The sequence below is a fragment of the Lissotriton vulgaris genome, chromosome 3_1 (genome assembly GCF_964263255.1).
Source record: "Lissotriton vulgaris chromosome 3_1, aLisVul1.2, whole genome shotgun sequence".
NCBI lineage: Eukaryota > Metazoa > Chordata > Amphibia > Caudata > Salamandridae > Lissotriton > Lissotriton vulgaris.
Genome location: NC_141689.1, coordinates 101,043,428 through 101,056,918, shown reverse-complemented (window position 1 = coordinate 101,056,918; position 13,491 = coordinate 101,043,428). Strand labels below are relative to the sequence as shown.

The 13,491-nt window shown below is 44.2% G+C and overlaps 1 protein-coding gene across 3 annotated transcripts in view; it reads left to right on the top strand.

The window, feature by feature from the left end:
• Positions 1-13,491, top strand: part of LOC147726026 (C-type lectin domain family 4 member F-like) — a 152,856-nt gene that overhangs the window by 126,140 nt on the left and 13,225 nt on the right. For all 3 annotated transcript variants that reach the window (XM_086962858.1, XM_086962857.1, XM_086962856.1), the window contains one exon: positions 13,029-13,180. In XM_086962858.1, the coding sequence (XP_086818984.1) occupies positions 13,029-13,180 (152 nt within the window). The remainder of the gene's footprint in view (positions 1-13,028; positions 13,181-13,491) is intronic.

The window sequence follows — 13,491 nt, the reverse complement described above, 5'->3', positions numbered from 1 at the left end:
AGAGAGAAAGAGTGAGACAGAGAAGGAGAGAGAGAGAGATAAAAGAATGAGAGAGAGAGGAAGAGAGAGTGAAAGAGAGAAAGAGTGTGTGAGAGAGAAAGGAAGAGATAGAGAGTAAGAGAGAGATAGAAAGAGTTTGAATGACCGAAAGGAAGAGATGGAGAGGGAGAGGGAGTGTTGATGCTCACCTTTCTGTCACCGGTGTGTCTCCAACCAAGTGCCGGGATATAGGGCAGCCCTCAAAGTTAGTCATCTGAAACATAGTATGGAATCAGTAATGGATTAGTACATACAACTGCGCACGCCCAAATCGCTGTCCTGCCTTTGTGTATCCAGGCTAGTGTACCCCATCCACTTCCACTGCCCAGAGGTGTCTACTCACTGCTGTACACCCAGGCTGCTGCACCCCATCCACTCCCACTGTCCTTAGGTATTTGCTCACCGCTGTGCACCCAGGCTGCTGCACCCCATCCACTCCCACTGCCCAAAGGTGTATGACAGCCGCTGCACACCCAGGCTGCTGCACCCCATGGACACCCACTGCCCGGAGGTGACTGCCTGCCGCTGCGCACCCAGGCTACTGCACCCCATCCACACCCACTGCCTGGAGGTGACTGCCTGCCACTGCGCAAACAAGCCTTTCTGCTCACCTTCCGCCACCGGCGTGTGTCAAAGAGGGTCCACCACGTGCCAAAGCAACCTCCTCACCCATAGTGTACACGCGGCGGAGCCGAGCTCACAATTCAGCTTGAGTGTTGATTGCAGGATGGCCACACATCATTCCAGGCCTGCTAGACAAAAAGCTCGATAAAATTGTGCGTCATGCGTCCATCAAAAGAGAGAGATAGAAAGAGTGAGAGAGAGAGGAAGAGAGAGAGAAAGAGAGAAACAGTGTGAGAGAGAGGAAGAGAGAAAGAGTGAGACAGAGATGCAGAGAGTCAGAAAGAGAAAGAATGAGAGAGAGAGGAATAGACTGAGAAAGAGAGAAAGAGTTTGAGAGAGGGAAAGGAAGAGATAGAGAGTGAGAGAAAGAGTGTGAGTGATAGAAAGGAAGAGATGGAGAGGGAGAGTGAGTGTTGACACTGTGGAGAAAATCCTCACAGCTCACCTTTATGCCACTGGTGTGTCTCCAACCACATGCCGGGATATAGGGCAGCCCTCAAGCTTACTCACCTGAAACTTAGTATGGAATCATTAATGGTAGAATACATACTACTGCGCACGCCTAAATAGCTGACCAACTGCTGCGCACCCAGGCTGCTGCACCCCATCTACTTTCACTGCCCAGAGGTGTTTGCCCGCTGCTGCACACCAAGGCTGCGGCACTCCATGCACTAGCACTACCAGGAGATGACTGCCCGCCGCTGCGCAAACAAGCCTCTCTGCTCACCTTTTGCAACCTCCGTATAGAAAAGAGGGCCTACCACGTGCCACTGCAAGCCCCAAGCCCGGGGCCCATGGACAGGGCACCCTGCATACCATGCAGCCCCGCTCCGCAGGCCACCAGGTCTCATATTTGATGCTGCGTCTTGATTTCACCATGGCAAAGGAAATACCAGTTCACCTGCCATCATTGCAGGTTGCACTCCCGCTTAGCCCTTGCAGTGGCACTAACTCTGTGACCAGTGAGGCCACGCCACGTGGCAGTAGACCTGCACTCTCTGTTGGCTCAGGCCTACACTGCGGTCCAGCAGGGCACACAAAACCTGACCTGTCCAGACCGCCGGGACGGGCCATCATCGCAGGCTACACACCAGTTCAGCACTTCCAGTGCCACTTCCTCAGTACACCGAAAGTCACAGTCCTGTGGTGGTGTGCCTGTGCCGGCCGCAGTGCATCCGGTGCCAACAAGTCTGAAATGGAAATGGCATGGATCACGTGTGTCCGGTCCTTTTTATTGGCAGGTTCACGTGTCCTGTGATGCCTGTGCTTGATGGGTGTGGTGTGGGTGTAAACCTGCCATCAGTGAGTGGCTGTTGCGTACTGACAACTAGACCTGGGAGAAGCAGATCTCTACAATGAAAATTGTAGCGTTGTTGTCCCTCCCTGTATGACTAAGCGGAGTGGCCTGGCTTGGCACATGCCAGTCCTGCGTGAGGTTGTGAAGAATGACTCCAGATCTCTGGACGTGGTTCCGTCCTGGGCTGTATGAGGAATCAACTGATGCAAGTGTCCCTGTTGTAGTGCTGCCGCCATCCGGGCACCAAGAGCCACTGTGTCACCCTGTGACCCAAGACCCAAAACATGGCCAACATGGAAGGTAGGGGAATCACTGACCCTACATTCATCCATACTTCCACATATGAAAGAGCGTGCACATGACACATCTGTTTGGATACGAATGTTTATTGCACATTTAGTGGAGTGTTACAGCTGTAGCAATGCAGGGTAATGTAAAGCCCAAATTTCCATTTTTGGAGGGCAGCCAAATAGAGCCAAGCTCGTGCTCGAGGGTTAAGCTCCGCCAACATATGTACTTATCCAATCACTTCACCAATCCCCAAGCACTTATAAATTCACTATACACTCTCCTTGCAGTACTCTAATGATCCAGTCTCTGCGTACGTACTTGTACAATGGCTGAGACAAAGTTACATAAGCAAACTATTCCCCACTGCCAGAGGTAACATGGTTGTATATGCTGTCCACAGCACAATGTAATGTGGTAGGGATCATGGGCAGCATCTTGCATACATAATGAACACACAGACACAGGTAGATAGTGGAACTAGGTACTGGCACGTGAGCTCAACTCCTTTTTATTACCAGGGTCACATGCCCAGTGAAGTCTGTGCTGGATGCATGTGGGGTGTGTGTAAGCCAAACCCCGGGAATGGTTGATGCTGGTAACAAGTACAACAGTAATCATTGGATCAGACACAGAGATTCATTCCATCATAAAGGGTCGATGATTTGTGCTGAACTAAGGTATGTTTACTGGGACCCCTTCCTATACTTCAATTGATGCATGTTTACTGGGACCCCTTCCTATACTTCAATTGATATCATGTTTACTGGGACCCCTTCCTATACTTCAATTGATAACCCAGGTCCCCGTAACTCTTTCTGGGTACAACCCCCCTATTTATAGCGAACTAAGGTAGGGGCAGCAGATGTGAAATAATACACAAAAGAGTCTATAGTAAAGGGTCCATGACTTGTGGTACACTGAGGAAGGGGCAGTAGAAGTGAAATTATACATAAAACATTGTATCATAAAGGGTCCATGAATTGTACTGCATTGAGATGGGGCATCAGAAGCATTTAGCGTGTGCACAGCTAGCGATGATGTGTGGTGCGGCAAGCCGCACTGGGAGCATGTCTGTTGCCTATTGGACTGTGTCATCTGCAATTTCGACTCGATTGGGAATTGTGAGACCTGCTATCCACAGTGTAGATCAAAGGCAGTAGTCAGCGCAGACATCGAGGAATGCTTTTTGTCACATCCTCTTAACAAATCCAAGGACATAGAGCACAATTCTCTCTGCAGTTCATAAAACAAGACTGAATTCAAACTGTGAGCTCGGCTGACCGCAGTGTAGGCGTATGGAAGAAAACAGGAAATATGTATGGACTACATTGTCGGAATATGTAGGTTTCAGGGACGTTATAGTTCAAATTGTAAGCTTTGCTGTCCACAGTGTAGACTGTAATTAAGTGTTCGTTTAGACTTGCAAGATGAATATGTTCATTGTAGTAAAGCTATAACTTATATAAAAACATGTTCTTGAAGCAAGGATACTAAAAGGATATTATGTAGGTTTTAAGGACATTGTAGTTAGTAGGCTACAGAACTCTGTAATTAATGAATCTAGACTCAATTTTAATTGTGAGCTCTGCTGACCACAGTGTAGGCCGGAGGCAGCGGTCAGGAAGGGTCGACAGCCACGTGGCATTGAGTTGCACTGCAGTTAGTGGCACCTCAAGCAACCAGTATGTGTGGTGCCTGCGATGATGCGTGGTCCGGGAGGGCTGCAGTGGTAGCGATGTCTTTTTGCCTACGGAATTCTGCCTTAATAAGGTTACGTGGCCATGACTTGTGGTGCCGCGAGTTAGTAGCACCTGAAGCACTCAGCGTGTGCGCTCCCTGCGATGATGAGTGATCTGGGTGGGCCGCACTGGTAGCAATGTCTTTTGTCAAATGTTCTGCCTTAATAAGGCGACATGCTGATGATTCGTGGTGCACTTAGTTAGTGGTACCCCTGGCGCTCAGCATGTGCATACCCTGCGATGATGCGTGGTCCGGGCGAGATGCACTGGGAGCAATGTGTCTTGCCTACTGGACTGCGTCATCTGCAATCACCACTCCATCTGAATTGTGAGCCCTGCTGTCCGCAGTGTAGATCGAAGGCAGTAGTCTATACAGATATTAGTGTGCGGTGCTGTGCTGCTGGGTTCCCAGGGGCCAGTGTCAAGGAGGCCAGCAGGCACAGCGGAGGCCTCGTGGCACGGTGAGGACTGCCACCCAGGCAGATGCTTTGGCCTTCCCACAAGTGAACCACACCCAGAGCCCCAGCCTATTTATTCACACTCCTTTGCTGGAGTGGCGTACGTTGGACCAGCCCACTCCGCTTCTGCTTCCGGGGGGGGACAACACAGCTACATAACCCAGATCTTCCTAACTGCCTGAGGTAACATGGTTGCATCCACTGTGCACAGCACAACAAGTACCAGCAGTATATGTCCACATGGAGAGGTTTGTTCTCTTCCTAGTGAGGTCTATCCAGCACATCACTGCTACACTTGATATTGTGTGCATTATTATTGATGGGTGACTTGCATCCTTCACACATACTTGATTGACACATCTCCCAACATTCAGCTATTGTGTGGCTGAGGGACCATGCCGTTTTTGGAAGGTCCGCTGTCCTGTTCTGCCCCGCCTCAGTGGTAGTAGGGGGGCGAATGGTCCGGGGGGAAGGTCCTGAGGGTGGTGGCAGTAGGTGTTGTGGCCTTCTTGGGTGTGGGAGGTGCATGATCAGTAGTTCTATGACATGTATTGGTCTTCAGATGTGATTCTGGGCTGGGCTCCCTTTCACACTGTAGTTAGTCGACCTGCTTTACACCAGTAAAAAGCAGATGTTAGATTTCTCCTGATAATGCGGCGTATTGCCTGTTTTTGGATCGCACCGCAGATTTGGCTGCTTGTTGAAAATATCGGAAAGTTGTGTTTTTGTGTTATTTTTGCATGGGGACGCCTACTCTGCATATCATTAGCATTAGTTGTTGCTCTCATTTGTGGCGATTTGTTTTGCGGAAGCTATTGTCGGCGATATTGGCTGTTGTCACCAGGTTGAGAATGGAATGATAATTTAAAATCACTGAAAAAACTATAGGTTTAATGAACATTATAATTAGAAATTAGCATTTAACAACCATTGAAATTCACTGAAAAAACATAGGTTTCAAGGACATTATAGTTAGTTGGACAGTTCCCTCCTGCAAAACCAGAGAAATTTGAATGTTACAGTTAGTGGAGCTAACTATAACTCGTGCCCCCACAATGCACTACTGATGCCGTCACATATTACATCACTGATGACATGGTCATTGACATCACTGATGATATTACTGATGGCATCTCACATGCCATCACTGATGATAGCACTGATAACCTCATCCATACATTTTATATATGTTAATGCCAAGGTGTATTGAAGAATAAGTTTGTGTATACGTGTCTGGGTGGAGGATTTAATAGGTGTGTGACTGACTGTATAAGTGAGTGATTAATTGCGTCTTACTGAATGCATAGGTTAGAGACTAAACTGTGTGAATGTCTGTATCAGTCTCTCTGTTGTTGTGTAAGCTGCTGCATGGGTTGATGAGTATTTGTATGGGTGCCTCAGTGTGTGTGTGTGTATGTGGGTGAGGGGGGTATGACTTTCTTCCTACATGTGTGAGTGGATATTTACTGGGTGTATGGGTTCCACAGTGCATGTGGAAATAGCTGTATATGTGAGTGAGTGTGTGTATCAGTGTGTTGGTGATTACATGTATGTCTAAGTGGTAATTGTGTCGCAATTCTAAAATACAGTAATTTTAAACATTAACAATTCTCTCGTTTCACCATCCCCAATTGAACCCTGTATGGTCAGTTCAGTGCAAACATCACACAGTATTGATCATTTTTGTGATACTCAAGATAGTACCCAGTCTTAGTTTGCATCTTACTTCCATTTATATCAGAAAATCATTAAAAGAATGACAACATTAAGCAAGTTTTTATTTCACTTTAAACATAGCATAGCATAGCAGAGCTTAGCGTAGCATAACATAATATAGCATGGCACAACAGAACATAGCATACCATAGCACAACATAGCAAAGCATAACATAACATAATATAGTATAGCATAAAATAGCATAACTTAACTAAACATACCATAGCATGACATATTACATCATATCATATCATTACATAGCACACCATGACTTACCATAACATAACATAGAATAGCACAGCATAGCAGAACATAGCATTGCATAAAAAGCATAACATAACATACCATAACATATAATTTCACATTACATATAATTTAACATAATAGGGCATGACGTAAAATAACATAACATAACAGGACATGACACAGTATAACATAACATAGAATAGTATAGTATAGCATGTAACATGACATAACATAGCATAACTTTGCATAACCTAGCATAACATAACATGACCTGACAAAACATAGGAACAATACAGCTTATAGGATGAATATATGATGAATGGAACTTTGTTAAAGAGTGGCCGAAATGTAACTGTGATATGTGGGATAAAATACTCCCTGCGTACTTTACAAAGATATTGGACATCACCGAGGAGTTCCATAGCCATACAGAGGACTGAGGCCATAGTGTTAGGGAACTCTGAAGTGACTTGCAATATCCATATAAAGCATGGCAGGGAGTACTTTATTCCTTATAATACATTGTCACACCATCACCTTTTCCATAAGCCCCTAAAATTATTGGTGCATAGCTCTTCATATAAGAGAGAGCATATTTGCAAACAAGAAGAATAAAAATAAGATCATAGAATCTCTAGTTTAAAATTAAACACAAAAAGCAGTTAGACAATTGTTGCAAAAAGATATTAAATACAGTTTAATATATGGTATTTTAATAAATCACAAAGTAGAAACATGCAGAAAGATTCAAACTTTACCTTAGGAGTGTAAACACATGTTGCTATAAATCTCTCCATTCAGATTGGTATTGCACAGCTAGAAGAACAGAGCAGAAGAAAGAAAATCAATGTTTTGTTTTCACTGTTTAGACAACTGCTTAAGATATGCTCCTTCACCCGACCTGAGTGTGTCACAGGTCGTCGATTATAAAAAAAATTAACAACATACTTTTAATACAGGGATTGCAGAATCCCATAAATTATAGATGAATTTGTATGGCTTCTGTAGAGATTAGTGTGCAGTTTAGCCTTTAGGGCACACCTTTAATTGAGACAGGGAGGATTCACACTTTAGTCAGTTAACTTGTTCAATAATAACTCCTGTTATCTAAGCTTCAAGTCAGTCTGTGGGGTGTGCTCTAAAAATGGTTACTCTGCTGGACCTTTATTTCCACTATATGATACTCACCACCTGCAACAAATGACACAAATTAAAAACTGTTTTTAAAAAAAGACACCGCCTTCTTCAGCCCTATCAACCTTTACTTCTTAAGCCACTGTTCTTCTGGGTTGCGCCAAATGATTTTCTTCCATTTCTGTGACGTGCAGGTCAGTATTAATACCACCAACCCTATTGGAGGGACAGGCATTCAGGTGAGTCCCTTAGTATTTGTTCGTACCACCTGTCCCAAAAGTAGCCACCATAGGTAGCCAATTCACCGCGATGCTTCCCTGAACAGGAAACATGTAGGGGCGCTAAGGCAGAGGAGCGTCGTCCCATTGGTGAAATGCCGCAGAAAAGAAGAAAAATAAAATGAAAATAAAGCTATTTTATCTCCAGTCTGTTCCTCTGCGATATCAGCAGTGCCCAAGAGCATAGGCTTTCAGTCCCTGCTGGAGCTTGAAATTGATCTGCTCCACCCAATCTCATTGCTTGTCTCATACTGGGAGTAATTGCATGGAAGAAGCGCTGGTATTGTGTGAGGAGTCTGGGAACCTGTGCTTCCGGTGATTGTAGTGCGAGGAGCAGCTAGGCCCAGCACTCAGAGGGAGCATAAATGTGTATTTATGTTTTCCCTGCGCTGCCCCCTAAGTCGGTTTGGCAGCAGCTGACGCAGGAAACATGAGCAAGTATCTATATTCACAACCTCAGCACTGCTGTTCAAGCCCTCATAGTCTTGTATGTGGATGGTGCCCCACTGCCTCCCAGACTCACGCTGGAACCCTGTAAGATATCCTATGTGCTGCAGCACATCTCTTTTATGGCCTGAACAAATATCTTCACCTCCATCCTGATGGAACTCCATTAACTTCCCTTGCCGGCCCACACCATCTTCATAAGAACCTTAATTTATCTTGCAGACAAGCTTTCCATCTCAGCACATCCACAGCTCATTAAGAAGTGTAACAAAGAAAATATGAGGTAGCAGGACTTTTTCATCTATGCACCCATGATCTGTAAAACATTCCTGTATGCATCACTGCCCCAACGCAGCTTCAATATAGGAAAAAGTTGACGACTCAGATCTTTAAAGAACACTACATCACAATGCCTTACCCGTCCACACCGCAGTTTCCTTTCCTATTACTCACTGACTCTGCTTCTCCTTGACCCTGTAAAGCCTTTTGCTGACTTTTGGCTGAGTTCACGCCATAGAGAAAGCGCATACATACATACATTCACCTTAACTTAACCCCTGAGACCAGGAGGTATTGGGTACATTCAGCATAGTAGGGCCATCAGGTTCATTCACCTCAACCCATAGACCTCTCTTTTTCCTAGTTAGTGGGTGCGTGCAGATTTATGGATGTCTCATGGAAAAGGAGCAGGACTCACACTAAGGTCGACTCAAACCTCAATAGACAATGAAGCCCAGCATTCGAGCTGTCACCGCTGGCATTCACCCTGGGGTGGGAGACAATACAGGTTTGGCTTCCTGCCTCTTTGCCCCTGAAAGGTTGTCAAGTCCTTCGCTACTGCCCTGCCACCAGGATAACATCAATTGATTCCAAGGCCAGCAAACCTAATTTTAAGGTATGGATGCATTATAACAGTGATTATTAACTTGTGGTCCGGGAACCACTGGGGGTCTGTGGTGCCTACTCAGGGGGTCCACAACTGCTTAGAAAATGAAATAATATTAAAAGTTTAATAACATTTAGAAAAATAAAAAAAAATACAAAATGTACAACTGAAATTTTTAAAATAATCTGTAAAAGTGAAGGAGCTTAAATTGGTGCCAAAAAAATAAGTTAGTGTCCTCAGATTGATTTGTGGGAGCAGTGAACGTGCATCAGACAGGCTACAGTATGAATGATGAGTGGCCTCAATTGAATTTAGAAAGGCTTCAAGCTTCCCATTGAAATTTGATTGTAATTTGTTTGTGCATTACATTTTTGTGTATGGTTTTGTGCTTCAATTTATCAAAAATGCTTAGGCCGGGGTCCCTGACTTCCAGTAATGATGCCTGGGGCTCACAAGATTCCAATAATGATCTGGTAGAGGGGCCTGGGTTCCAGTAATGGATTAGGTGGGGGTCCACAGAAGTCAAACGTTTAAGAACAGCTGCACTACAGGCTTGAGAGGGAGAAAAGTAATCACAGCTTGAGCATGCCACATGCAGCCTGAGTGGTGTGTGCCAACTACTCTACATGCCACGCGCCATCTCTTAATGATCTTCAATTGCTGGGCTCTTCATTATGAAGGCAGAGCTGCCCCTCTGGTGCTTAACATTAAAAGTGAAGTAGCACTCTACTGATGTTGACGTTCTCTATTTACTACTTATTCTTTCATCTAGACAAGTCGGGAACTAGAGGTGGAGGGAGGTATGGAAGAAAACTGAATCCCTCACCAACTGTGGAGTGAATATTTTGGTAGGAGAGGTGTGTGCCTTGTTCTTCCCCTGGTCAAGGAAGGTGGAGATGAAGATGGAGTAACTTTGTTCGCTCTACTCTAGATTTTGATCTGCAATATTGGGGATTGTAAGAAAGTGGGACATGAAGCTATAGAACAGAAACTTAGCACAGAATGCTGCACTGCATTTAACATTAGGAGGTGAATCAAGATTGTTTACATATGTGAGGAGAGAAGAGTCTCATGTTGTTCGGACAAACTTTATTCTTGGTGGTACATTAATTGTTCCTTAGAGCAATGTGCTTTGAGTGTTCCTTAATGAAGTGCTTGAGTAAAGAAGAGAGCCAGATGTGGGGAGCAGTATTGATCCAGATTTAGGGTTGGTAGCTTGAGAAGACTTGCGTTCTTTTCCTAGGGTACTACTATTTATTGACATATTTTGTACTTTCCTGGTGTATTGTTGACCACTGCTCTCCTGAGATGGGGTTAGGTTTGCTTATAGGACTATAGGGTTTCTTGCTGTGTTTGTTTCACCAACTCTATACTGTCAATCGTGGGCAAAGATGCCACCAACCATATGGCCAAATGCCAATGTTTATTCAGTTGTTCTGAGGTTCACATCTAGAACTAAAGCTTGTCTCTAGAAGCAAAGTTCAATTTTAGAACTAAAGCTTGTACCTGGAAGAAAAGTTCATATCTATAAGTAAAGTTTGTATTTAATTTAGTGGCAATTGTAGGTACAGAGCTATTTCAGATTTCTTAACCAGGCGGATTCTGAAGGAGAAGAGGTAGTTCATGTGAATTCATTCAGTTTCTTGTTGGAGAGCCATGGTGGATCTGAGCTTGCTGGACTTTGTTGCTTTGCTAGTTTGAATTTGGAATATACATGTGGCATCTATGGTTGGCATACAACGCTTTCAGGAGATTGATGTCCTTGTGTGTGGAGCCTTCAATGTATAGTTGTGTATCATTGCCCTTCTCTTGCATCTTGTTACCATGGTGGATGCGGAGGATTCAGGTTTCATGTGCAATCCAAATCTATCAAAGAGGATGAAAAGTACTAGGACAACCACAAGCCACTGTAGCGGTTAGGAACTATGAAGTCTCATGTTGATGAACTGGTGTTGGTGGGAGACTTAGGATACACTCCTGTGTACTGAGGTTTTGTTAAAATGCATGCATGTTGACATGATTTTGTATCAGGCGTGTTGGTATACTGAACTGAATGCTGAAGAAAGTTGCAGCATGGCCAGGTTGAAAGGTTCACTTTCGGTTGGTAAGTACCGAGCATTGTCACCATTCAGTGTTGCATCTTGGTGGGGAGCTGACCTGGAAGTCATGCAGGAGTTGGTTGCAATGATGTTGCAGTTGAATGTTAACCATTGTTCCGACTATTGCAATTGCAGATGTTTGATGGGATGATGGTTGTCAAGTCCGCCAAAGTCAAGATGCTTTCCTCAGTAGAGGAAGAATCTTTGCTACTTTGAGTGGATAATGGAAGATGTTGTGATGTGATGGAAGTAAGGACTTCTGAAGAGATGTGATGGTGAATTGAACGATGTCATTTTTGTATTTGGTGTACCAGAGGATTTCGCCTTGTAATATTAATGGGATTTATTCAGTGAAGTATTTGTGTTGTCAAAGGTGGGTTGGTAGTAAGTGATGTATGAGAATTGGGATAGAGAAATGGCCTCACAAGTTTGCTGTCATCGGGCAGTGGCATTCAAAAGCAGTCATGAAGGTGAAGATTAGGTGATGTCTTGTTTGAGGTTCACAGTCTCAATGTGGTTGAAGAGTGCTTTTTATGACTTATTAGTGGATAAGTCTCCTTGGATGATGTTGTTTCTTACTAAGATGAGTATTTTAGTGGTTGAAGAAAGTGGGGGTGGTTTGTTCTCGAAATTTGTATCTCATGGAAGTGGAAGCAGAGTGTGGGAAGCTCTAGAAAGGTGAGAATTGTAAGTTCCTGGAAACTGATGGCTGACAGTGATTTCCTCTGGTCTTATATGTGCAACTGTGCAATTGCTGTAGCTTGTGCCTATAATTTGTTTACAGGTGAGCGTGAGTCAGGTGACGATGATGAAGCATGCAGATTTTAAATAGCTGTAGAGTACACTAAAACAAACTGACGGTCTTCTCTTTAGTCCGACAGTTGCGCATAGTGAAGGTTGAGTTTGAGTTGACCATGTGTGTGTGGGTATTATGTGGATGTGTGTGTGGGGGGTGGTTGGATTAAGATGCCCTTGTTGAATAGTATTTATACTTTATTTGCCTGAGGTGCATGGTGTGGGGTTATTAGCCCTTGCCCTTCTAGAGTATAGCCAGGGCTACTGGAATTATGCAGCAGGAGCGAGCTAAATTATGCAGCAGAATCGAGTAAATTATACAGCAACAAAAAAAACTAATTATGCAGCATAATGCAGCATCTTTTGTAATTGTATTACTTCATTAGTTCACCATTTTTAAACTTGGTAATACTGTCTGGGCATTGGCTGCACCGCAGTCATACTAATTTATAACCCAAATATAGTGATAGGCAACAGAAAGGGTACCCTCCCAGGTTTGCTAAGAACATTCCAGTGCGCTGCAACACGTGTTAGTAAGTTTTGAACCCTTTTGAGCCAGAAACAATCTTTTGTTAAGAGCTGCAGATTATGTGACGGAGGATGGATTCTGTGCCATATGCGAACATTGTTGTGGCTACACAATCGCATAATTCCAGGTACTCTGGGTATAGTAGACACAAATATGAGACACCACAGATGTCACCATTGACTTGCACTTTGCAACAAAACCAGCATGAGAACATTATGGTTGACGGGTGACACTGCAAGAGCCTAATGCACATGGTTGTTGATGTCAAAATCACATAATTCTGTCAGCCAAAGGGGTTGGGGAGGCTCAGAAGTCACAAGAAAGAAGGCTGCCTCTGCGTGGGCGTCTCTGTATGAGTGAGCTATGCTCCCAAGACTGCACCAGGACATCTTTTTGCCAATCGTACTGTTATATCTGACTATTTTTGTTGATAATGCTCCTGTTCACTAGGTAGATGCAACAACAAACCTATTGATGGATGGAAGCTGAATGGGCCCTACCTCTATTACTTTTCAACAGAAACAAAAAACTGGTTTGATGCAAGAAAATACTGCACTGACAAGAATTCCAATCTTGTTTCTATCACAAGCGAGGAAGAACAGGTGAGACCGCTGAATGATGTTCACAAGATGGATGCTAAATTCTGAGAGATACTATTAATATTAATAAGTCTAAGTGGCATATTTACAAACCCCTATTGCCACCATAATGTCACTGTTATTTATGCCGTTGTGGTGGTGATAGAGGCTTCGCCTTATATACAAGACAGCGTCAAGCCACTTAACATGGCATAACGCTGCCTTGTAAATAATGCCCCCTTTCACGCAATAGTTAGCATGAAAAGGGTAGGCAGTGTGTGTTGTGGTGGGTGTTCCGCCGCAAAACCCATTGATTTTGATGCTGCCCCGTATTT